Source organism: Scardinius erythrophthalmus, assembly GCF_964197995.2.
Source record: "Scardinius erythrophthalmus genome assembly, chromosome: 24".
Taxonomy (NCBI): domain Eukaryota; kingdom Metazoa; phylum Chordata; class Actinopteri; order Cypriniformes; family Leuciscidae; genus Scardinius; species Scardinius erythrophthalmus.
In genome coordinates this window covers 21,018,785-21,043,835 of record NC_138244.1, presented here as the reverse complement: position 1 = coordinate 21,043,835, position 25,051 = coordinate 21,018,785, and the positions used below count along the sequence as shown (strand labels likewise).

The 25,051-nt window shown below is 38.0% G+C and overlaps 2 protein-coding genes across 2 annotated transcripts; one reads left to right on the top strand and one right to left on the bottom strand.

The window, feature by feature from the left end:
- The first annotated feature begins 307 nt into the window (after positions 1 to 307).
- On the top strand, positions 308 to 3,760 carry LOC308684999 (cytosolic 5'-nucleotidase 1B). The gene is made up of 6 exons (XM_081356412.1): positions 308 to 562; positions 676 to 795; positions 885 to 1,017; positions 1,473 to 1,595; positions 1,693 to 1,856; positions 1,960 to 3,760. The coding sequence occupies exons 1-6, from the start codon at positions 548 to 550 to the stop codon at positions 2,230 to 2,232; spliced, it is 828 nt and encodes a 275-aa protein (XP_081212538.1). The 5' UTR covers positions 308 to 547; the 3' UTR covers positions 2,233 to 3,760.
- Positions 2,375 to 24,939, bottom strand: rassf8a (Ras association domain family member 8a). The gene is made up of 5 exons (XM_081356411.1): positions 24,632 to 24,939; positions 13,146 to 13,349; positions 7,823 to 8,787; positions 5,795 to 5,939; positions 2,375 to 3,930 (listed from the first exon to the last, which is right to left on the bottom strand). The coding sequence occupies exons 2-5, from the start codon at positions 13,246 to 13,248 to the stop codon at positions 3,809 to 3,811; spliced, it is 1,335 nt and encodes a 444-aa protein (XP_081212537.1). The 5' UTR covers positions 13,249 to 13,349; positions 24,632 to 24,939; the 3' UTR covers positions 2,375 to 3,808.
- Between the last annotated feature and the right edge of the window lie 112 nt (positions 24,940 to 25,051).

Here is a 25,051-nt window from a genome sequence, read left to right as displayed (position 1 = left end):
AAATATAATGTCCACTACAGTGGACAAAAGTCTATTCCTGGGTCCCAGGAGCATAAGCCTATACTGCATCATCCATATAGGTGTGGTTACTGAATCAACATCTGACTCACTTGAAAGCCTAGTTATATATACCCTACTTTGGAAATAAAGCAAGTTTCTGCTCTTGCCAAATCGGTATCATGACTATTTATATGACAGCGTGGAAAGATGCAGCTTTTTAATTATAGGTAGCCTATTTTAATAAAGCAAAAGCTGATTCGCCTGATGCTGTGCCGCTCCGCAGCGCGAGGCGGCGGCGGGTGACAGTAACACACTGAATGTTGAAACACACACCAGTTACAGAACAATACAGCTGTGTGCTGCTGGCGGGAAGCACATACACTCACATTTCACTTTTTAATTACGTAATTTCAAACATCTTTTATAAGTGTCCATGTAATGCTAAATTACATGCAGGTTTGTTTTGTTTTTGTTGACGTTACGGTCGTAAGATTTTCTTCACTTCCGCATCTGTTAACGTAGGCGAAGGACGTATGTTTTGAAGGGAATGGAGGATAACAAGGTAAAGTCAGAAGTTAACACACTGTCCGCTAGTGAGAGCTGCAGTAATCGACGTAACTTCATAATGCGCTTAATTTACACTAACTCATGGCTTAATCTACTCTGTTTCTACAGATTTGCACAGGTCCTCTTATGATTGCGCTGCAATATAATGACCTATTTGACTTGAACAAACTCTCAACGTCCACTAACACAGATGCACTACCCAAAGGCGGAGCATTCACGTTTATTAAGGTATTTAATAATAATACAGTAATTGGATACTGTACATGGCCATACTCAGATGAGATTTATCATGATTTTGAAATGTTTGCTGTAAATAGGCTGTGCAAACAGTGAATGAGAGACTTGTGGACCAGAACGAGACTGAATCTTTGCTTTTTGAAGTGATTCTCATTGCAAAGGAGTGTTCAGAAGAATTCAAAATTAAGATAGTTGAGAGTGTAAAGCATTATGGTAAGTTCACTTTGGCAATGCAATTTTAATATGGCACTTACATAGGCCTATAAAATTATTCTATTTTCCCTGTTTCCTAATTTTTGGTGGAACTAAACATGTGTAATATTTAATATTACTCAGCCTTGCTATTTGTACGGGAAAAAAATATGAGATGGGAGAAAAAAATATTTGTCAATGCTTTTGCGTTCTTGTAAATGTTGTGCGTTCCCCTGAGAATTGAGAAACTTCGCTCGCAAAAAAGAAATTATTATCACATTTTCATGCTATTTTTATGTTGTGTAATTTATCGGCATATCTAAGATGTCTCATAAAATAATAATAAAAACATGGGATTTGTGCAGTTAATACTTTAAAAATGTATATTTTTACACCCTCTTATGCAATTTCTGTTCAAATATATGCTTATTTCTTATGCTATATGCTAATATTGCCTTGCTTTTTTCTATCACTAGGTCTAGAAATAGGCAAATTTTACTTTTGCAAAAAGGAAGAACTCATAAATACTCTTCAATCAAACAAAGTAAAGCTGTTCGTCTCTACTGACAGGGATGATGTCTATAATGCTCTGCATACTGGTAGATCACCTCGTGATGCATGAACATTTAACACATTATTTTTTAAAGTTATTGCAGGATTATTTACATTAATGTTTGCACATTGTGTTGAGTTTAGGAATTCCAGCTGCTTTGCTGTATGATCAGGCTGATCATCACATCCTCAATAAGCTGAAAGTCATTTTCTCAGGTGATGTTATCGGTTTCTCTGAGGACACACTTGATAGTCTTTCAGATTTTGGAATCAGTGAAACCCAAATAGAGACCTTCAAAGCAGCAAAGGTAAATCGTGTAATTTTTGTATTTCTACAACGTAATATGTCATATTTTTTGCTCTAATACTATGTTGACCATTAGTCTTATTAACCTAGTCTTATGTTATCAGATCTGTATGGAGGAGTTTGCCGTTCTGATTGGTCATATGAGGAGGAGGTTCGGGCATGAGAACAGCCCTCTCTGCACCTGTGTCTTAACCGTGTGGGGCTCTCGAAACATCTGTGCCACTGCCCTAAAAACTCTTCGTGAATGGGGTCTTGATGCGGACGAGGCGTTTTGTCTTGCTGGAGCTCCTTGCAGCCCCATTTTGGCTGTAGTTAAACCTCACATACTGTTGGACGGTGGCCTTCACAAAATGTGGGACTTTTCCTCCCATTCCTGAGAGTTCAGTAGCACTAGGCTGGACACACAAGTGTGGCTTTCCTTTTTATTTTAATCAGGTGCCAATTCTGTTCTCTTGCTGTTACACTTGACTTTGTATTTATTACTCAAAAGGATTATGTTGTAAAATAAGGAGCATTCATACGAGGTGATTTGGCTTTAATAGTGATTCACATCGCTATATATAGATGTTCAGGGGTTTATATCAACTGTTTACAAAAAATATATATAGTAAATGGTTGACAATTAGCAAACTCCACATACTGTAGGAAACAATTTAAAACAAGTTTAGATACCCCCAAACTCTACTGAAATCAAATGCAGCCATAAGTACAAGACAACATGTAAGCAAAATTTGAGCATTAAACATAACAGATTTTATATATATATATACTGAAAATACCAAAATCTAATTCACAGATTTAACATGCTTGCACCATCATTAAACATGATCCTAACATGGCTTCGGTTGAATTTCAGTAAGGCACTACGGTCAGCTAAATAGCTGTGATTTCATTTTTTGGCTGAAACAAATTATGTAAAACATATGTAATAATAGATATAGTTGACTCAAAATGAAGTCTCAAAACACTGATACATATATTTCTAAATGTCTCCTTTTGTGTTCGACAGATGACAGAAAGTCATATAAGTTTGGAATGACACTAGGGTGAGAATTTTCATTTTGGGCCAACTATCCCTTTAAGAGTAAAAGTACATTTCAAGCAATAATACTTGTGCATTTCTCAACATCAGTAACATTTTATGCATATGAAGAGTTCAGATGCAAAAGCCTCTAAGTGCCATCTGAAATTTTCTTCTAGAATGATCATTTTTATTAAGCTCGTTAATTTAAGTTCAGTAATTTCACTTAAATGACAATAAATAGGTAATTTTCATTGCCATTTAAGTGAAATTACTGATCTTAAATATACGAGCTTGATAAAAATGATCATTCTAGAAGAAAATTTCAGATGGCACTTAGAGGCTTTTGCATCTGAACTCTTCATATATTGACAATAATGACATTGGTTAAAGTAAAACAAGGAGTATGAAATTTTGCAGTAACATATTGCAACTAAAATAGGTGATTGTTCTTTGGCTCAACATAGTAAAACACAGATTGATAAACATACAAATCAACCACAGTATGAAATGTATAAAAACAAAACAATAAATGTAAATATCACAGGTTTGAAATCATAGATCTCTACTACTTAACAGTAAACACAATTGTGAAAGTTGCACATTCATACAAACATTTTCAGAGGCTAAAATAATAATACAAAAATATATTTAAGCTTCCAAAGTAATTCATCCTTCATCTGATAGTTTCTGTGTGACAAGGCTACAAGTACCACTTTCAAATAGTAGACACTGCAGTGATCAGAATACTTTTGTTTGTATTTGCACTGGTATACAGTTCTTTGTGATCAAGTATTGAAAAACTACTTGAAAGGGGTTTTACCACTGGTTCTCCTTTATGCTGAGAATATCTGCTGTAGCTAAGAATAAAAATAATTCAGCCGAAAACATATAGGGAGAGGTTTTTAAAAATCTGAAGTGATTTATGGTGCTCAAACGTAGATGCCTTCAGGATTCAAACCTGAGGAGACTGGACTATGCAGACCACGGATGCTGCCAACCACAGGATAAGATAAACCCGGTCGTTTCAGCGAGCCAGTTAATGCAGCGAAGTCTGGGAAATGAAATAAATTACATATTATTAAAGAATGTTGTCTAATATCTCATTTCACTAACAGGGATCTTAAGAATATTAAGTATAATCAAGGTCAAATGGGAAATTTGAAGAATGGACTAACTAAAAAAAATATATATAGTGCCCCTTTTCTGAGTACATGAAATATGCAAATACAACAGGGCACATTGAGTGAAATACAGTACCCCACAATGCAATGTACTTGATACATTTCCAGTGTGACAAATGACTCATCGTTTGATCAGATAGCAAAAAGGAGTATGCAGGCTAATATTTCATTCCTATGTAGCCAAGCCTTTGGATAGTGTAAACCAATGGTGTCCAATCCGGTTCCTGGAGATCTACCTATCTGCAGAGTTCAGATCCAACTGTATTTATCAAGTGCTCCTGGAGATATTAATTTGCTGGTTCAGTTGTGTTAGAGCTGGGTAACTCTACAGGAACAGGATTGGGCACCATTGATGTAAACTGTTTGGCCATGACTGAAGGAATAACACTTACAATACAATCTTCAACCACAAGGGGGCACTTTGGATTAGTAATATAAACAAAACAAAAAGGAATCACTTTGAACTTAGTGACATCTACAAACAGAAAGCTTGCAACTTTAATGTTTTTCCCTCCGTCCAGGATTGACGTCATTAAAGTTAAAAAGAAATAACCGTTTTTTTGTACTAGACAGAGTAAATAACAGAGGTAGGACTGTTGAGTCAATCATTGCAACTATAATCTGTCACGGCACAACTCTCAGCAGTGCTTTTGAATCGCCCTCAGCCTTATACGGTTTACAGGGAAAAAAAACATTTAGCTGTCCTACCCACAAAACCCATTATTTTTTTATTTTTTTAAAAGCAGATATCACAAGGGCCTGCAGTTTTGCCACTGCACTAAATTGAAACCAGATGTGGTCTTGCTATTAATGACACTTGTAAAACGCACTCATTACTCATTATGGTTGAGGTATTGTCGTCATTCATGCTGAAAACTAACAGTATCCATTCTGTATGGTATGGAAGCTTGTTTCCGCCACAAAATAAAACATTTTAAAGGATAATTGCGACTTTTTATCTCACAATTGCGAGTTTACATCTCGCAATTCTGACTTTATTTCTCAGAATTTCGAGATATAAAGTCAGAATTGCGTGTTATAAAGTCAGAATTCTGACTTTTTTTCTCGCAATTGCGACTTCATATCTCGCAATTCTGACATCTTTTCTCACAATTGTGAGATACAGTATAAAGTCCAATTCTAAGGAAAAAAAATACTTTTATATCTCCCAATTGCGACTTTATTTCTCAGAATTGTGACTTTATATCTCCCAATTGCGACTTTATTTCTCAGAATTGCGACTCTATATCGAGCAATTCTGACTTTATATCTCGCAATTGCGACTTTATTTCTCAGAATTGCAACTTTATATCTCCCAATTGCGACTTTATTTCTCAGAATTGCGACTTTATATCTCCCAATTGCGACTTTATTTCTCAGAATTGCGACTCTATATCAAGCAATTCTGACTTTATATCTCCCAATTGCGACTTTATTTCTCAGAATTGCGACTTTATATCTCCCAATTGCGACTTTAATTCTCAGAATTGTGACTTTATTTCTCACAATTCTGACTTCATATCTCGCAATTCTGAGAAAAAAAAGTCACAATTCTGACTTGATATATCGCAATTGTGAGAAAAAAAAGTCAGAATTGTGACATAAAAAGTTGCAATTATTATTAATTATTTATTATTCAGTGGCGGAAACAAGCTTCCAAATGGAGCAATTCTGAACCACAGACTATTTGGTTCTGATACGGGGCTTTGGATATGTTGTCAGTAAAACAGATACCTTTATCTTCTCTTGTGTTGCTAGAGTCCTCATCGCCAGGCTCCACGGGCAGAACCGTGACTTTGGTGCCTGTTTGTTGAATAAACTGCTGTAGGTTTACCTGCCTCAACTCTTTAGTCAGCTGCTCCAGCTCATAGTGACTCTCCTGGTGGAAAGAGGGAGGAGAGGGTACTAATGAAATGTCTGTGTAGTGTTGCAACTGGCATTCAGCCTGCAGCAATGCAATAACAACTGGCTAGTAACAATTCTCCAATGCACTTCCACAAAATTATCTCAAGAATCCAAACACATGCGTCATTTTTGTATTTACAGCAATCACAATTTTAGACAGAACCCTGCTGATAAGAGCAGCTAAGACCAGCATGCATTTCTATGCTAGTTAGTACCAGATTGGTGTTAGTCTAGCTCACCATTTATTGAAGCCAGTCAACCAGCATGAATATTTAGCTGGTTTAATTACTTGTGAAGCCTGATGGGGGACACTAATAAGTCAAGGTTTGGCTGGTTAGCCTGGTCCAGTTAGTCCCTGCTGGTAGATGCAGATATTTTTTTGGATGGCTCTTAAAAGTGTTAAGTAGAAATGTTCCCTGCTGCCTTTGACATCACAGCTCAGGCTAGTCGCTAATGAAAGACTTTGTTTGCGTGTTCTTGTGGAGCCTTCAGATAATGCTATGAAACACCATTGTTAACATGTTTAAAGGGTTATTTCACCCAAAATTGAAAATTCTGTCATCATTTACTCACTCTCATGTCGTTCCAAACCCGTAAGTCTTTCGTTCATCTTCGGAACACAAATTAAGATATTCTTTATGAAATCTAAGCGATTTCTGTCCCTCCATTGACAGCTACGCAACTACCACTTTGACTCTTTAAAAAGTTCATAAAGAGATCGTAGAAATAATATGAGTTGAGCGATTTAGTCAAACTTTTCTGCAGAGATCCGATCACTTATAAGATTAACAGATTAATTTTAGGCTTTTATTCACATATAAACAGCGAACATAAACATCTCGCAGAAGCTCAAATGTGCTGTGTAACGAGAATGAACCTCATTGGTGTGTGTGAGTTGTTGAATGTTTATATGGGAATAAAAGCCTAAATTCAATATGTTCATCATATAAAGCGATCGTTTCTCTTCAGAAAATTTGGACTAAGCAGCTCAATTCATATGGATTAGTTTTACAAACTGTATGAACTTTTTGAGCAATCTAAGTGGTAGTTGCGTAGCTGTCAATGGAGGGACAGAAATATCTCAGATTTCATAAAAATATCTTCATTTGTGTTCCGAAGATGAATGAAAGTCTTACGGGTTTGAACAACATGAGGGTGAGTAAAATTATGACCGAATTAAAAATTTTTACTGAACTAAATACATCACCTGACTTTTAAAACCGAGATTTTAAAATACAAGGCATCATACACTTGCTGACTTGGTAAATGGTTACAGAGAAAAACTACACTAATAACTTACTCTCTAATACACTAAACAAGGTGAGATTCACACACTACCAGACTTTCGGGTCATTCCAACACAACAAACTCACACAGAAAATGCACTTCATTGCTATGCTTCATACGCATGATAAATGAAAAAAAATGTGTTCTAAAATTGGCTAAAAACATGTTTGATATCCTCCGATTGGATGGATTCATAGTCTGGAGCTAAAAAATCAGCAAAATCTGACATTCGGCAGCTAGCATCGACTCAGCCAGACTGCAAATTGAGGTAAAACTCTGGGCAAAAGTTGTGTAGTGAATTCCAGCTTTTGTGCCCATGAGCAAAGATGGCTGGGGGATCCTGCCCCAGCTGAACAACTGTCACTAACCCGAACGGAAATCAAAAATAGTTTAATCCAGGTATTGTAGACTTCCTTGCAGCCAGAATGCAACGTACACTAATGAAAAGCAATGCTAATCTTTATAGCAGAAATCAGAAGCACAAGACCATTGATTACCATTGCGCTCTTCAACTTTATATTTAAAATTTCATATGGATTACTACATTATTTTGAGTTAACCTTGACGTACCTGCATTCTCTTGCACGACTCAGCCAGTGAGCGGTCCACAGCTCTTGAGCTGTTTTCAAGCTGGGCCGTGTGTTGAGCCTGAGCCTTGAGTTCTGCTTTCACTCTCTGAAGTCTAGCCTTCACTTCCCCTTCACTGGCCTGCTGGGTCTCTCTGGTCTCCTTACGCTGCCTTTGAGCCTCTATCCCTGCCTGTACACCCTGCAGAGACACCAGCCGCTGATCCAGATCCAACTCACAACTGCGCAGCCGACTGCTCAACTCCTGGATTCGTTCCTGCAGCTGCCTCTCGCTCTCCCGCTCAATCTGGAGCTCAGTTGCCCAGAATTCCTCTTCCTCGATCTCTACCTTGTTCCTTCGCACCTGCTTTTCCAACCTTGAAACCTCCTCTGTCATCTTCACATACAATTCACCATCCTGTAGTCCAACTCTTTTCTCAGTCAACATCCGAAGCTCTCCCTCGTATGCATCCATCCTGCTGTCTAGAACGGAAAGAGTCTCCCTTTGCAGCCTCACCAGTTGGGAAAGATCCTCCATTCGGTTGCCTGATAAGCGAGGGGACATTGACGGCGAATTGTGGGCACTTCTCACTAAAACCTCTCGTTGTTTGGCACTACTGTCGCCGAGCCTGCCTCCACTCAGGATGTCCCTCAGACTGCGGGGCACGCCGGTGAAGGTCAGAGATTTGCGCCGTGGCTCGCGCCGACGGAGGGAACGGTCACCTGGAGCTCGGAGCTTGGCCATCAGTGGAAGGCTCTGCCGATGCAAGCCTCGCTCTGGGCCCCGAGGAGTCAGACCTTCAGTTGTGGGGTACTCGTTGAGAGAGGGGCCCGTGCGGTGTAGGATAAACTGCACGTCACCGGCATACTGCCCCCACGTGTTCAGAGAGGCCACCGGACTCTCGTGAGGAACAAGATGCCGCTCGGTGTCCCTCCATTTTTCAATCAGTGTGTAGCGTCCTGTGCGACCTATAAAAAAATAATAAAGTTTGCATTGCTGAGTAAGACTAAGATTGGAACCACAGATATGAAAGTTGCACTCAGTAATTTGTTGCGCTGACTAATGACTTATTTTATTATCTAGTGGTGTCAGTGTTGTTATTGTACAAAATAGTAACGTATAGCTCAAAAGTCGGAAAATTCCTCTTTATTTTATCTGCTGTCAGACATACTGAGACTTTGTTGCCATAATGCTTTGCTACAGATTTGCATCTTGCTTCAGGCTTGACTGACAGATGGGCATTCTGACAACGCTTGTTTGCTAACCACAATTCACTCTTTTTTTGTTGTTGTTGTAATTAATCTGCTCACTGTAAAAGTAAAATAGGCTACAAGGAGTTTATGTCAGTAGTTGCATGTTCAAAACTGTGACCACACAGTCTATTTACAAAAGCGATCGAGAACCGTGCAACCATTTATGGCTCTCTCAGGGTTTGCTAGTGTGTCGATTCAATTAAAAATCCACATTTTACATATTTACAAATATTACATAATTCATTGATGCCCATTTGTCATGTATAATACAACCAATCGTGATGTGGAAAAACAAGCTAAAATTTCATTGGACAATATGAAGGGGGGTCATTTCTTGGTCTTATTTATAGATCGGTTAAAAACTACATAGACACCGTCTTTTTTCAGTTTTTTTTTTTAAAGGGGACATATCATTAAAATCTGACTTTTTCTGTGTTTAAGTGCTATAATCGGGTCCCCGGTGCATCTACCAACCCAGGAAACGTGAAAAGTGACTACCCAGTAACTTTGTTTTGGTAAGCTTTTCTCTGCAAGCATGTAAAAAAATAAGACGATCAGATTTTGCTCCCCTTCTGATGTAGGAAGGGGATCTTATTATAATATTACCTATAATATTATATGACGGGACATGCAAGTTGATGACGCGATGAGATGAATCAATGTAACTCCACAACTACATAAATATATCCACTAACCATTCAGAAACGTCTCTCTGTAAGGCTGCACTCCGCTACTGTTATTTTTTAAATTTGCGTGTTTTGTTATTGCCGGAGTATCCGAAGCTTGTGTAAAGGATCGCCCGTCTCCTGAACAGGGGCGGGGAGCAGCAGCTCATTTGCATTTAAAGAGACACAGACACACACAAAATCGGCGCGTTTTTGCTCACAAAGGGGCAACTTTGACAAGCTATAATAAATGATCTGGGGGGTATTTTGAGCTGAATTTTCACAGACACATTCTGGGGACACCATAGATTTATATTACATCTTGTGAAAAGGAGCATAATATGTCACCTTTAAACAAAGGTGAAATAGCTAAAAGAAACAAAAAGACAAGAAAGGAACTATTTGCATTTGTGGAGCAATCTGGATCTGCGGTTTATCTCTTTTTACAATTTACAGTGCTATGCATAAGTTTAGACACCCATGCTAAAGTTGACTAAAAACAGGAATAAAAAAATCATCTTTTGGAAATTGAACTTAATGCCTTAATTAAAAAAATTAGGAAAAATCCAACCTTTAAGGACACCAATTTTCTTTGTGAATGAATAATGTATCGTAAATAAATAAATGTTCTTCCTTAAAATACAGGGTGCATAAGTTTGGACACCCCTATGTTAAATTCCCATAGAGGCAGGCAGATTTTTATTTTTTAAGGCCAGTTACTTCATGGATCCAGGATACTATGCATCCTGATAAAGTTCCCTTGGCCTCTGGAATTAAAATAGCCCCACATCATCACATAGCCTTCACCGTACCTAGAGATTGGCATGGTTTTATTTCAGTTAGCCTAAATAGCTGGTTTGATTTGCATTGAGAGATGATCTTATGGAAAGTACCCCATGCCAATCTCTAGGTATGGTGAAGGCTATGTGATGATGTGGGACTATTTTAATTCCAGAGGCCAAGGGAACTTTATCAGGATGCATAGTATCCTGGATCCATGAAGTAACTGGCCTTAAAAAATAAAAATCTGCCTGCCTCTATGGGAATTTAACATAGGGGTGTCCAAACTTATGCACCCTGTATTTTAAGGAAGAACATTTATTTATTTACGATACATTATTCATTCACAAAGAAAATTGGTGTCCTTAAAGGTTGGACTTTTCCTAATTTTTTTAATTAAGGCATTAAGTTCAATTTCCAAAAGATGATTTTTTATTCCTCTTTTTAGTCAACTTTAGCATGGGTGTCTAAACTTATGCATAGCACTGTAAATTGCGTCGCTTAAAAATCGGATGTAAATTGACTACAAAGCACTTCGCAAAACCTTGCAGAACTAGAAGTCACATTTATTTTAACCAGTGTTCATTTACTCTTATTTATGTGCTGAATATTGATTTACTATTTGATGAAACTATCCTAGTTGGTAATATTAAATCAAAGTGCCATCTACAGGCCTATTATGTGAAAAGTAGGCCGTTAGGTCAAGAACACAAAATGGTGACGCAGAATTACGTATAAATATATAATTATACTGATAGATTCCCCCTTTTTATATCTGAGCCCCTGAACTCTCTGCACGTCTCTGCTCCACTACCATATAATTTGCTACTTGGCAAAACAACCAAATCATTTATCTTAATATGGTTAGAGCACTTTATTTGAATATATACTGTGTTTGAAATAGTGAGCAATTCATTTTTGTACTATTTACCCCCTGTAAAAACATTATTCCCAAAACTGTGAAAGAGGATCGAGGTGTTCTTGAGAGTTTTTTCTTTCAGTAGAATGAGTCAGATTTTCCATGTCAGCGGGCACTTTGGTTGCGCCAGCGCGTTTCACACTAATACAAGAGGGGGCCCTTAGATTATACCAGTCTGAGTGCAGCTGAAAATAGAATCAAATGGTGACGTCGACTAGACAGGTTTAAATCAAAAACAAATTGCTTTGGGTCCCACTGGTGATGTAATTAACTGAAATCAACATTTGTGCCTCTCCTTAAACTCCTTAAAATATGTCTGATGTCTTTAGACAAGCTGTTCAACTAGTCTCAAGCCAATACAAATCTCCTATACTTAATCTTCTTTTCAATTATAAAATGGATGATGATCAACCTGGATGCCAGATGGTTTCAGCATCACTGAGAATTTATGGCATCTGTGTCAGCAATATAGTCTTCCATTCCACTGTTGGGGAGTAGTTTTTTTGGTAGTAAAAGCTCTTTTCCAGTAATGACCTATTTTTTCAACAAATAGCAGTAGCATGACAGAATTCTTTATCACTCTTTTAATGTCATATTGTGCTACTCCTGTGTTTTGGGAAGCCTTATTCATTTTGGTGAATCAGTTTTTTCAGATGATTCATTTCATTGAACTATTCGTTTGAAGGCTTGTCACATTTGGCACTCTAAGCCATCACTTTAGTCCACACTTCAGTGATGTAAGGCCGCTTTTGACTGTTAGGTAGACGTCTGCTTAGCAGAAGTGTGCAGACTTTCAAGAGTACTTATTTGTTGCAAAATAAATATTTAGTTAAATACTGCTTCTTTTAACTATGGCTTCCATTACCTTTCAAATTGTGCAAATTGAAATTACGAATTGAAAATACGAATTGTAAATCAAAATTGAAGAAGTCAATTTTGCAAAAACTCCATATATTGAAAATTTTTTATTCTCGCATGAGGTGGTTTTTCAAGCAATTTGAAAAAGGAATGTTTCGCAAAACTACAATGGAAACAGTTTTTACGCATTTACAGGTCATCTGGCGTACGTAACAGTCGATCATTCTTTAAAGATGACGTGGTACAGAGATCTTCATTAAACTCATTAAAAACAAAAGACTTGGGGCTTTCCTTGCCATTAATGCTTGGATAACACGTCTACGTCTCCATTGATTAAAAATTATTGGCTAGTGCGGTGCCATGTTTTTTGGAATGACATCGGTAAATGGAAATGCCGTCATTTCAGTCAATAGTTTATCGACATTTAGAAGAAGAAAAAATAAATAAATCGCTAAAGTTTTGTGCAAATCTGTAATGAAACCAGGCTTATGTTTCCAATCATGAATATCAATTAGGTTAAATCAGTTTTATTATTTGTTTCATGTAACTTTAAGTGTTCAAGTTTGATAATGTCCAGTTTGTTAAGCCATACAAGTTTGGAACGACAATGAGGGTGAATAAATGATGAAAGTTCTCAATCAATGATACTACTATTGGGTTTTTTTAGAGATTAGAGCAGATTTGAATTTTGTTTGCATCGTTGATGCTAATTTTCCTGTTTATCACTGTAAAAGCCGCTTTGAAACAATCTGTATAGTAAAAAGCGCTAAATATATATAATGCTTTGAATGTTCCATACAACTTCTTAAAACATGAAAGACTATATTAAAGGAGCAATTGAGGCTCCTTACCGATGGCTTGAGCCAGAGCAATGACCACTTCCTGGCACGTTGTGGTCTCTGTGACCCCACAGACCACGCGCTGAACTCCATCGACCCACACCTTCAGCTCCATCCCGGGTCAAACTCTGCAGGGTCTGGGGTTGCTGGTCTGTGAGGTCATTCCGTTCTGCTCCAAGGGTCCAGCGCTACAGCTGTCAGCCCCTCACGGCAACTCTGCAAATGTACAACAAGGGTTAGGAAACACCTGGTAAGATATGTATACCTCACTGCCTTAGGGGTTGTTTACACGACACCGTTTTCAACTAAAAACAGAAGACTTTTTATGCGTTTTGGTGGCCTGAAAATGGGTTTCAAAGTTTTTGAAAATGACACCCTTATCATCGTGTAAACTACAAAAATGTGAATCTGTTAAAACGATGACGTCATCCACGTCTATTACGTGTTTAGTCTATAGGCTTTTTTTTTTCTTTTTTGCAAATGAAAGTATACAGAATTACACAAATCAAAACAATACAACATTTTGTCATGAAAAATTAAAAGTTCCTTACAACAGACTCAAGGATGTGATATGTTTTCGAAGCCTTCGAGTTCAAAGGTTTTGTTTAAGATTTTCTTAAAGAAATTAAAAAGGGACTTTATATCAGAGGAGGACATTCTAAAATTGGGATTGCAGAGAATGGTTCTGGCTTTGTGAAGATGAAATCTGTTCATTTTTAAACAGGATCTAATATGCTTTTTTTTTTACATTCTCAGCTTTCTTTAGTGTGTAATGTTGCTGTCTGCAAAAAGATCTGAAAAGTTACAAAGCACAAAGTCACTCCAAAGGGAGTTATTTCCTATATCAGTGCGCGCTGGTTCTGAACTCCCTGAAACGCCTCCATTGCAATCTTGAGTTTTCCTCTGGGAACGAACGCATCAAAATAGGCCTATCCCTCATAAATAATTCCCACCCAAGGCATACACAAAAATAGAGGTGAGGCTTGGTTGAGTTGCGTTAGTAGTGTGTTGAAACTTGTGGTTATGGTCAGGGGGGTGACATTTCCCAAACACACACAAAACACTTGGCCAATCACAACCAAGGGCCGATCCAGCCGACCAATAAGAGCGCATTGTGCTTTTCGGAAGAAGGGGCTTCATAGAGACAAGAACTAAACAAAGCATTACTGACAGACTGGGAAGAGAGGAACTGCAACAATGTAAAATGTGTGGAAAATTATGTTTTTTTTTTAACATTCAAGCATGAAAACCTATTCTAGTAGACCCCAAAACCAAAATCAAGACTTTGTAAAAGGGCACAATATGGCCTCTTCAAGTCAAAGACACCATGTTGACTGGTATTTCATCATTAGCAAGTCTGTTCATCACACAAATCTTTTGTAAGGCACCAGAGTACTTGAAAAACACAACACATATTGTATACTTATATAGTGTAATTTCTTTTAACATAACAGCAAAAGAAATTCAAATGGGTTTGGAACGACATGAGGGTAAATAAATGATGACAAAACAATCATTTTTGGGTGAGCTACCACTTTAACGCTATTCTTTTGCTGATTATTTTCTTTTACGATTGATTCCCAACAAAAGTTCAGTAGGCTACTTACTCTCTGTTCTCAACTGAATGTTTACTTTTAATAAAGTATCAAAGTGGCATTTTGTGGTTAGAAAGAAATGGAAAGAACTTTCACAATTTTCTAACCTTTTTTGTTTACTAAAATATATAATATCCATTAACTTTACAAATCTGAAAAGCATCTGGCTAGGAACAAAGATGAGTTTTATAAAGAGAGCCTTTCCTAATCAGGAAACCTTTGTAAAAGGAAACGACTGTGCTGTTAGCAGGAGACCTCTGTGCTTCCAGATGGACACATTTCCTTCCTCAGATTTTGGACTAGTTTTCATCAGCTCTTTTTTTTTTTTTTTTTTTTTTACAAGAGACTGCTGTCTACAAAATGATTCAGTCTTTTTGAAACAACAACTCACACGTTCCTAAAATAGCATATTTTCCAAGAAATGAATTGGCCATGAATCCGCGTTTTTTGTGGAGGTGTGCCGAGGGTGCGAAAAGAAGGAGGAGGATAGCATGAAAAACAGTTGGCCGCAGTGTGGACGTCCCGCTGGATACAGTGAGACCAGCTGGACCTGACATTATGTTCCTCCTACTTCTGCGAACAGGTACAATTTTAGGACGATGGATTGGCAAACATGCACGCCTGAGCAGATCTTCAGCTTTGCAGAGAAAATTCAGTTTATTTTCTTAGCAAAGAAAACGTTTCACATCTGGGACTGGCGTAAGATCCATTTGGAGATTTACTGAAGCAGTGCTGTTAATAAGACAAGGCAAACAGTTACAAAGTCGTTCAATGTAAATCAAGCTTCACAAATCAGAAAGGCACAAGAAGAGTGGAATCAAAAGAATGAATTGAGAGGACACACCAATAGTGCAATAACACAACTAGAATATATTAGCCCAATTTGTCTCCAAATGAAAAATAAATTGAGACACACAATCTCAGTGCAGGCAAGGGAAGAGGAGTAGAGGATCAAAATCACAGAGATTTACAAAACCCAAAAAATGCAGTCAAGGCGGCAAGAATCAACGTAGCTTCATTTAATCAAAGACAATAGAGTGGTGCTGTTACACCTACCGAAGCCTCAAAGCTTTTGTTGAGAACATCGACAATAAGATGTGTCAAACCCCCTCTCGAACTCGAGGGTTGCCAGTAGTTGGAGACAGTGAGTTGGAGTGTTCGGTTTGCTATAGTTCACGAACTACACTACAACAACTACAGTAGACATGGAGCCAGCTAGAAAGAGAAGGTGTTCACCCTTTTGGGAGTTTTTTAATTGTTCTCTAAGGTACGAGTTTGTAGGTTGACTTCTCTGTCATGTCATTAGCCTAATTACTGTGTTATTTCATGGTGTCAAAGCTGGAGAGATCATATTAAAAAAGAGGAATCGATTCAGCCCGATGACAGTGGAACAAATATCGTTTTTTAAACACAAATTAAGGTTTTCCCTCTCGTGTTACACAAACACTTCCACTGCCCTCTGTTCAGTCCACTTTCATCTTTTATCCAGTCTAAAGAACTTCATCTCGCCACCACTACTACAAAGAACTACTACACTACTACTTGCTATAACCCAAGGTCACTTACAGAAACAGTAGCTAGTGATTAAATAATTATAATAAAAAAAAAATATATATATATATATTTTTTTAACACTGTAACACATAAAATTAATGTTAAATCGACAGCACCAGATTTATAGGCTATTAGAATTGGAAAAATATAAAAATCTAATAAAATTCACCAGCTGTTTCATTTGGTGCCACTAGGTGCAGATATACTTTTTTTGCATTTAGTCTATTTGTTTGAAAAGCTGCTGCTTTGTTTTTTAACTCCCCTTATTAATATTTTAAAAAACCTGTTATACATCTCAAGCAATTCTTTTGTTAACATGCCAAAATGGCAAGATTACACAGTCTACTTTCAAACAATTATGTCTTTCGCTCTCCCTATTTCTTTGAAGAAGTTCTAAAATCAATACAAATCTGTTTTTTTTTTTTTTCATTCGTTCATTATGTTTATAGAGCTTTGAGTTTGGCTCCAGAGGAGGGACAGGGACGATTTACAGACTCTATGGGGCACTGCACTGGAAAGTAAAGCACTGCAGTAGCCAAAAACCACAGTTTCAAGACAGAGCAACTCTCTGAATGAAATACTACACCCGTCCTGCACTAATAAAATCTGCAAGCACACAAAATTTTTTTTTTGCACACAAACTTAAGTCTTCAGTTGAAGATTCTTTGTAATTGAAAAATCGAATTTTTTTGTTTGTTTATAGTTTAAAGGGGGGGTGAAATGCTCATTTTAACTCAATCTCCTGTTAATCTTGACTACCTATAGAGTAGTATTGCATCCTTCATATCTCCAAAAAGTCTTTAGTTTTATTATATTTATAAAAGAAAGATAGGCTGTAACGAGTCTTTCCGGAAAAACCCGAGAGGCTGGAGGCGTGCTGTGTGGGCGGAGCTAAAGCTGTGCTGACGCGCCGAGCTAACAACACAGAGACATTTGAAGCAGTTTTACTCACCGCCCGGTTCCAACCACGACCGCGAACCTTTATCATTGTGATTGCTCCATCCTTAAGCATTAGACGATCTGCAAATCCGTCGATCTGGGCTTTGTTTATAAAACAATCATCGTCGAAATGCAGGGAACAACAGTCTTACACAACTCCGTTGATGATGCTCTGAAAAAACAAACTCCATCCACGGGTTCCTTAACGCTGGGTTCTTTGGGAATCTGTGCAGGGTTGTCTTGCCCTGGCAACCAAAAACCCACTTCTTTGGTGACATTGACTTCCTAAAGCCGAGCATAGAGCTTTGATGGCGAACTGCTTTCGCTCCCTTGCTCTGGTCTACGAGTGCGCGCGCACGTGGCTTTCCGGCAGAAGTGCCCTTAGGACCCATATAAGGAAATTCCGCCCCAACTGACCCATACGCGAAAAAAACTTTCCAAAACTTGTGACAAACCGGAAGGACAATTTTGGGCACAGAAATACTCCTTCAAACATACAATTTAATTTTTGAAACTTTGTCCATGTTTAGCATGGGAATCCAACTCTTTAACAGTGTAAAAAACTCAGTATGCATGAAATAGCATTTCACCCCCCCTTTAACGCCATGCCATCTACCCCAGTTATATTCATGGAGAGAAAGATAATTTAAAAAAAGAATGATTAAAATATTGTTAATATAATAAAATAAATGAATTTAATGGTTTGCAATTACGAGGTTAAAAGGTGTTTTTGGAGTGGGATACATTTCTTTTTTATGAGATTACTTCCTCTTCTTGGCCGGGTTATGTTTCTCCATGTCGTAAACTCTAGGGGTGATGCTTCATAACCTGATATGACATTTATTAACGTACGGTCATTCGTACAATGGGATTGGCAGCATACGAATGTTTCATGAAACACATGTGAACCTTGCCGTAAGGTGATTTCTGCACATTTAAACTTTGGTTTAGTTCTGTTCCTGTTTCCCTGTGTTCCCAATCCTTGTTTCTTTATGTATTTCAGCCCTTAGTTATCTTTGTTCAGTGTTCAGTCACTTCTATATTGAACATAGTTTTGGTATGCATCTCCTGAGTTTCTCCTACGTGTTATCAATTGGATTTATGATTAAGGAACTGTCTGTTTCTCTGAATCTCTATTGTCTTGCTTTGACTATGACCAAACCTGACAATGACATTTGTCTTTTTTTAAAGGTTTGTATAACTTGAACATATAATTCATAATTAATCTTAAAAATAGCTAATTTAGCTTGAGATTGAAAAACAAAACTGCTTTTATCCAAAGCAGCTTACAGTTTTTATCATCAGTATACATTTTATCACTACGTGTTTCCTAGGAATCAAACCTATGACCTTGCTATCGCCATGCTCTACCATTTCTGCTACAGTAACCCGATCATTTACATACAAGATATAATAATTTTGTGTTACTTTGCATTAAAATAATCAAGCCAATATTATATATGCACAAATACATGCACTACCCAAAAGACAACAAAGTGCCTTCTCAAGTAAAAGAGGCAGTACATTGAATGTCTCTGGTTTAGTGAAGAGACATATGGTGCGGTGGAACCCCCATAAGAGCTCTTCTGTCTGAGCCAAAATGTAAAAAATATGTTTTATTACAACTGGAGCCATGGGGTTCTTGCCAAATTTCTAATTTTTGATTTATACAGGGCTTGGAATAGTTCCGAATCCAGACTGCCAAATGCGAGGACGTTCAAATCACATTTTATATTGGGCCATAAATTTATACAAAAATGTCCCACTTGGAATTGTCATGTAGAATTTGCCATTTCTTCATCACTATTTAGGAGTGAGATACTCAACAAATGTCAAAGATGCAACATTTGTTGCATGCTGCATATAATTTTCCTTCCATTTTGCCCTTCGGTGAGCAGATAAGTACTTTGTCCTTCATTTTTACTGCCCTTTAGCGTCCACGACAACAGATGGAGTCCTGCAGCCAATAGTCAGATGCATTGTGGGGCCATTTTGTGTTATTTTCCTGCTAATGCAAAAGTGGCCTGCAGCCCGCTGTATTTTGACATTTTTCCAGGAGCGATCACTGAGGCAAGGAAGCCCAGTTAACAGATGACTTCACGTCTGCTGCATATATGTTTGACTACAAAATCACAAGGGAACCGAGGTCGTCAGTACAAGATGTGACATCAAAATGTGTGTCATTTAAAAATTGACCTCTGTAACAATGACACCTCAGTAACAATAAATGAGATCACAAGACCACATGAGATCATGTGTTGTCTTTTTCACAGTACAAGATCAGAATAAAAAGAAAAAGCCAAGAACCTGAAACACAGAGCTTGGTAAGGCTAAGAGCCACAGTCGTCCAATGAAGCAGATGTCTGAACAGACAAAGTTTGTCTGTTAAAAGTGACAAATTATGATAAATTATAACCCAATCTCTGCCCTAAATTCTAGGAGATGTCATGAAAACACAAGCATGTGTCTACGTCAAGTGTTGAAATTGAGAACTACACTGGGCATTTTGAACTGTTTTGTTCAGGTCACCGATCTTAATCAAGAGACTGTGTTAAATTTGATTGCCGCCCCACCACAAGCACTCCATTCAAACATCTGCACATCAAGCTGAGCACAAGTGATCACTTAGTCGGTCTAAAATGAGCCCTGCAGAAGTCAATCAAGCACCATTTGTGAACGTCATAATGAAGCACTAGAGTAAACGACTGTCCATTTGGTGACTGCACTGCTCGATCCAACTCTGACTTCATCATGATGACAACATCCCACATGAAGGCTAAACTGAGCTTGACTGATACAATGCCAAAACAGCATATATTTATAGTGTTCAATAGGACAAAGAATTGTGAACATCTCAGGATATCACAATAATAAACCACTAATGTCTATTTCTTTTATCTATACTGTAGTTGCTTTCAGACCATTAGTACGGAGTGAAGGAAACGCTGGCAGTGATTTTGTATGGTCTCTAAGGCTAACTGAACTGCACATCTCAAATTAACTCAACTGAGTAATATCCTCTTATCATTGCTCATACTTTCAGGAATTTTCATATGATTCAGGCATTCACATTTTCCCAAGGGGAATCACTCAAGTAAGATACCCAATGGTTTCCTGCCAATTTAACTATAATCCTTGTCCAATTTTGTGTGTAAATATAAACAACACACTTCATTTCAACCTGCTTATTAAAAGCATTTGGCAAGCATTTTTCTCTTCAGCTTTGTCCATGATTTAGAGAATAATTTGAGGTGCTTGCTAATAAAAACAGAACTTATTATAGCTCATATGTGTTAGTGATTTGAACAAACTTGTAACCCAAAACTAAATTTAGGATTGGATATTTTGTACGGGAGCTCACATTTTCTTCTTCAACTGCATAAAGGCTAATAAAGAAATATACCCTCCAAATATTCCTTCATATGGGAAGTTAACTTTACATACGTGTTATGAAACCTTACTTTTGGTTGTTAGGAATCAATTGAGCTAAACCATAAGGTGAGGAAAGGATCAAATTAAAAACAAATGACACAAGATTCAAGCATCAGTATTAGTGTCTATCCAAAACCAGAGAGAATGAGCTAAATTCTCGAGGAATGATAGTGTATCACTACTATTGCTGAGCTATTTTGGATTAACCTTTTATTCTGCTTGTGCTTGCATTAGCTGCCATGCTACATGTAATTACTAGCAATTTATGCACTCTCCCATAATTAGTTGCAGGCCTCGGCTGAAACCATTCAAAGAGTGAAAACACTCGGAGAAATATCGACAGGGATGCCTGGACGGAGATAGAGAAGGATGGATGGTATGAAAAAGGGATGGATGGATGGATGGATGGATGGATGGATGGATGGATGGATGGATGGATGGATGGATGGATGGATGGATGGATGGATGGATGGATGGATGGATGGATGGATGGATGGATGGATGGATGGATGGATGGATGGATGGATGGATGGATGGATGGATGGATGGATGGATGGATGGATGGATGGATGGATGGATGGATGGATGGATGGATGGATGGATGGATGGATGGATGGATGGATGGATGGATGGATGGATGGATGGATGGATGGATGGATGGATGGATGGATGGAAAAGAGAAAAATGAGAAGAAAGAGAAGGCATGGATGGATGGCATGAGAAAAGATTAGCTGGATGGATGGAATGAGAAAGCGATGGATGAATGCTTGGATAGATGGATGGAGAAAGAGAAGGAGGAATGGCATGAGAAAGGAATGGATGGATGGCATGAGTAAAGGATGGATGGATGGATGGATGGATGGATGGATGGATGGATGGATGGATGGATGGATGGAGAAAACAAAGGATGGATGTATGGAGAAAGAGAAAAATGAGAAGAATGAGAAGGCATGAGAAAGGAGTGGATGGATGGCATGAGAAAAGATCAGCTGGATGGATGGATGGATGGAATGAGAAAGCGATGGATGAATGGCTTGGATAGATGGATGGAGAAAGAGGAGGAATGGCATGAGAAAGGAATGGATGGATGGCATGAGGAAGGGATGGATGGATGGATGGATGGATGGATGGATGGATGGATGGATGGATGGATGGATGGATGGATGGATGGATGGATGGCACGAGAAAGGATTGGATGGATGGATGGATGGATGGATGGATGGCACGAGAAAGGAATGGATGGATGGATGGCATGAGACATGGATGGATGGATGGATGGATGATGGATGGAATGAGAAAGCGATGGATGAATGCTTGGATAGATGGATGGAGAAAGAGAAGGAGGAATGGCATGAGAAAAGAATGGATGGATGGCATGAGAAAAGGATGGACGGATGGATGGATGGATGGCACGAGAAAGGAATGGATGGATGGATGGATGCACGAGAAAAGGATGGATGGATGGATGGATGGCATGAGAAAAGGATAGATAGATAGATAGATAGATAGATAGATAGATAGATAGATAGATAGATAGATAGACAGACAGACAGACAGACAGACAGACAGACAGACAGACAGACAGACAGACAGACAGACAGACAGACAGATAGATAGATAGATAGATAGATAGATAGATAGATAGCATCTAAGATAGATGAAAACTTTCAAGGTCCAAAAAGGACATACAAGTAGCATGAAATTAATCCAGACTTGATACTCAAATTGTTCTGAAGTTACACAATCACTTAATATGATTGAACAGATCAAATTGAATGTCAAACCTCAACGTACGTGACCAAAGAAGACATTTAGGTATGAGGTTGATCAATGTTTTGATTTGATGTGTGAGTGATTTAAGCCTTACATTTTGATCTGTTCTTCATAGAAAGGGATCATGCTGCTTTCAACTAAGTATATCTCAGCCGAGTCCTTCGGATTACCTTCATCCTACCTTTGAGCCATTATTGAAGCTTGGAGGTTTTTGGGTCCAATTGACTTTCAAAATATGTACATAAACAGCTGAAACATTCTTCAAAATATCTTCCATTACGTTCCAGAGACGAATGAAAGTCATAAAGGGTTGGAATGACATGAGGTGAGTAAATAATGACAGAGTTTTCTATTTGTGGGTGAACTAGGCTATCCCTTTAAGCGTCTAATACTGTATAGTGAAGTTACTAAAAAGATTGGCAAGTGACTAAGCCATTGTGGAGCATTGAAGGCATGCAGGTGGTTATCTGAAGACTTGGGCCTTGATTTGACACCATGGAAACTGATAAGAGTGAGGTTACACATTCCACACAGCTGGCCACTGAAGGAGATAAGACGTTTCTAGTTCCCTCTCGCTCTCTCTAATACACACATGAAGTTATGTTCATCTTACATAAGTTATATGGCTAAGACATTTTGATACTAAAGGTATAGTTGTTTTTCCCCCTGGTATTCTCTTATATGAGCTACAACAGAGTATGGATACATATTTAAACCTCGTGTTTTGAATCTTGTTGCTTCCCGAGGGAAAAAAAAGGTGCAAAACAAACCCAAAGTAGAGAAACAACACAATCAAACTGGACCTTGAAAGACCTCCAATCTGCCAAACACAGAGGAGAACTGTGTCCTCACTGAATCTCCCATCTGGGACGACGGAGGAAGAAAAACAAACCTTTTTCCCCACCCCAGTAAAACAATAACCTGAGGGTTTAGAAGAAAGTGAGAGAATTCACAGTGAAATCTCCAAATCTTACTCCTAAATCCCACGGGTTTCCTAAAGTATACTTCGCTATGCTCGATTCCTTCATGTAGTTTGGCACATTTAGCCTGTAAGAGTAAAAACAATGAGGTGCTTTCATGGAAGGTAACAGGAAAACAAAGCTTTCGAAGGGAATAAACCATGCCAGGTTTTAAACAAAGTGCTTCTCTAAGGACGTTAGATGGCAAGAAAAGTCCACCAAGTGTGGTATTTAACTACAAACCAGCAAGAGTTTGTTGAGTCTCAGCTGAGACTGCTTTAATAAACTTGAGAATATCCATCGACCCCCCTCCGCACCCACAGCTAGGACGTCGAGAATCGCTAACATCTGGATGGCACGTTTAGCTGGATATAATACTGCCTTTGTTCTTTTGCCATGCTTGTGATCAGCAGGCTAGCTTTGAAGGACCAGCCAAAAACTGAGTTACGGGGTACTAGATGAAGTGTCAACGTGACTAAGTGGTTTATTAATAATCTCTCATCGTACCACTTTCAATAAAGTAGTTACACACTGTGAAGCATTTGCATACTTGAGGGAAACATAAAAAGTGCACTAAAGAAACTGAATGAGTATTTTGCGGTCAATATATAAGACAAATAACCAAATGATGAATGAACCATTGAACTTTCAATATACTAAGGATATTACATGTTTAATTAGCTAGATTACAGGCTGATTTGGTCCAGAAATAATATTGTCAAATAAACAAGGTGAAAAAGTCCTACAAATATTGATGTTCTGAAGCAGACTGATTCTTCAAATATTAATAATCAGACATAATTATGTGGCAAAAAGCTGAAAACAACAAAAGTAGGTAAATAATATAACCACATGTATGTAGGTATACTGGTTAACAAACCACTGAATCCACATATAAAGGACTTATAAATACTAAATAGGATGTCTTGCAGTATTAAAACCTGAGCTCATAATGTAAACTCGCGTTTTGTGTTTATGTTAATGGATATGATGCTTTTGTATCGAGAATACTAAAGACGTGCTGTTTTAATACTGTTTTTAGTTAAATAACAACGAATTTACAATACAAGCCATAATCCGCTGATAAAAATTTAGATCAAATTTAATACTTCAGCTGTACACTGTAAATATTTAAGGTTGTGATGCTGAATGCGCATGATGGACAGACCACAAACTAGGCTATAACTACTATATTTTCATTCACATTTATTAATATTAAATTGTTCCGCATGCGAAATCTTCTTACCTTTTTTTGCCTAAATGTAGAAAAATATTATCCACTTTTTGTCCGAGACGATTACATTGACCAAAGTTTGTGCAATAATTTAAAGGACACTAATGTTCAGGTTTTTGTCCTGTGTTAAGTCTTACTATAAAGCTCTGTGAATATAAATGAAATGCTCTTGTATTTTGTCTTTGTTCACAGCGCAAAAGTCTGAGAAAAAAAGCGGATTTCATCCGTTGGGATCGCCGCCCCACAGGAAAAAGTTTCCTCGCTGTGCTTCAGCTCCATCCGTGCTAGTATGTGGAAAACACGACCATCTGATCTCACTCGCCGTATTCTCTCAAGTCCCGCCCTCAATTTGATCATTGTTTGCTATGATTGGTACGTCTTGCTAATGTCCCATTATCTGTCCAATCAGAGACAGCTATTGAGGGGCTCCTA

Coding starts and splice junctions, on each gene's coding strand:
- rassf8a (XM_081356411.1), bottom strand. CDS start 13,248: ATGGAGCTGAAGGTGTGGGTCGATGGAGTTCAGCGCGTGGTCTGTGGG. Junction 8,788..13,145: donor TGCTCTGGCTCAAGCCATCG/GTAAGGAGCCTC, acceptor ATTTTTTTATAG/GTCGCACAGGACGCTACACA. Junction 5,940..7,822: donor AGTCGTGCAAGAGAATGCAG/GTACGTCAAGGT, acceptor TCTTTCCACCAG/GAGAGTCACTATGAGCTGGA.
- LOC308684999 (XM_081356412.1), top strand. Junction 796..884: donor GAGCATTCACGTTTATTAAG/GTATTTAATAAT, acceptor TGCTGTAAATAG/GCTGTGCAAACAGTGAATGA. Junction 1,596..1,692: donor CTATAATGCTCTGCATACTG/GTAGATCACCTC, acceptor TGTTGAGTTTAG/GAATTCCAGCTGCTTTGCTG.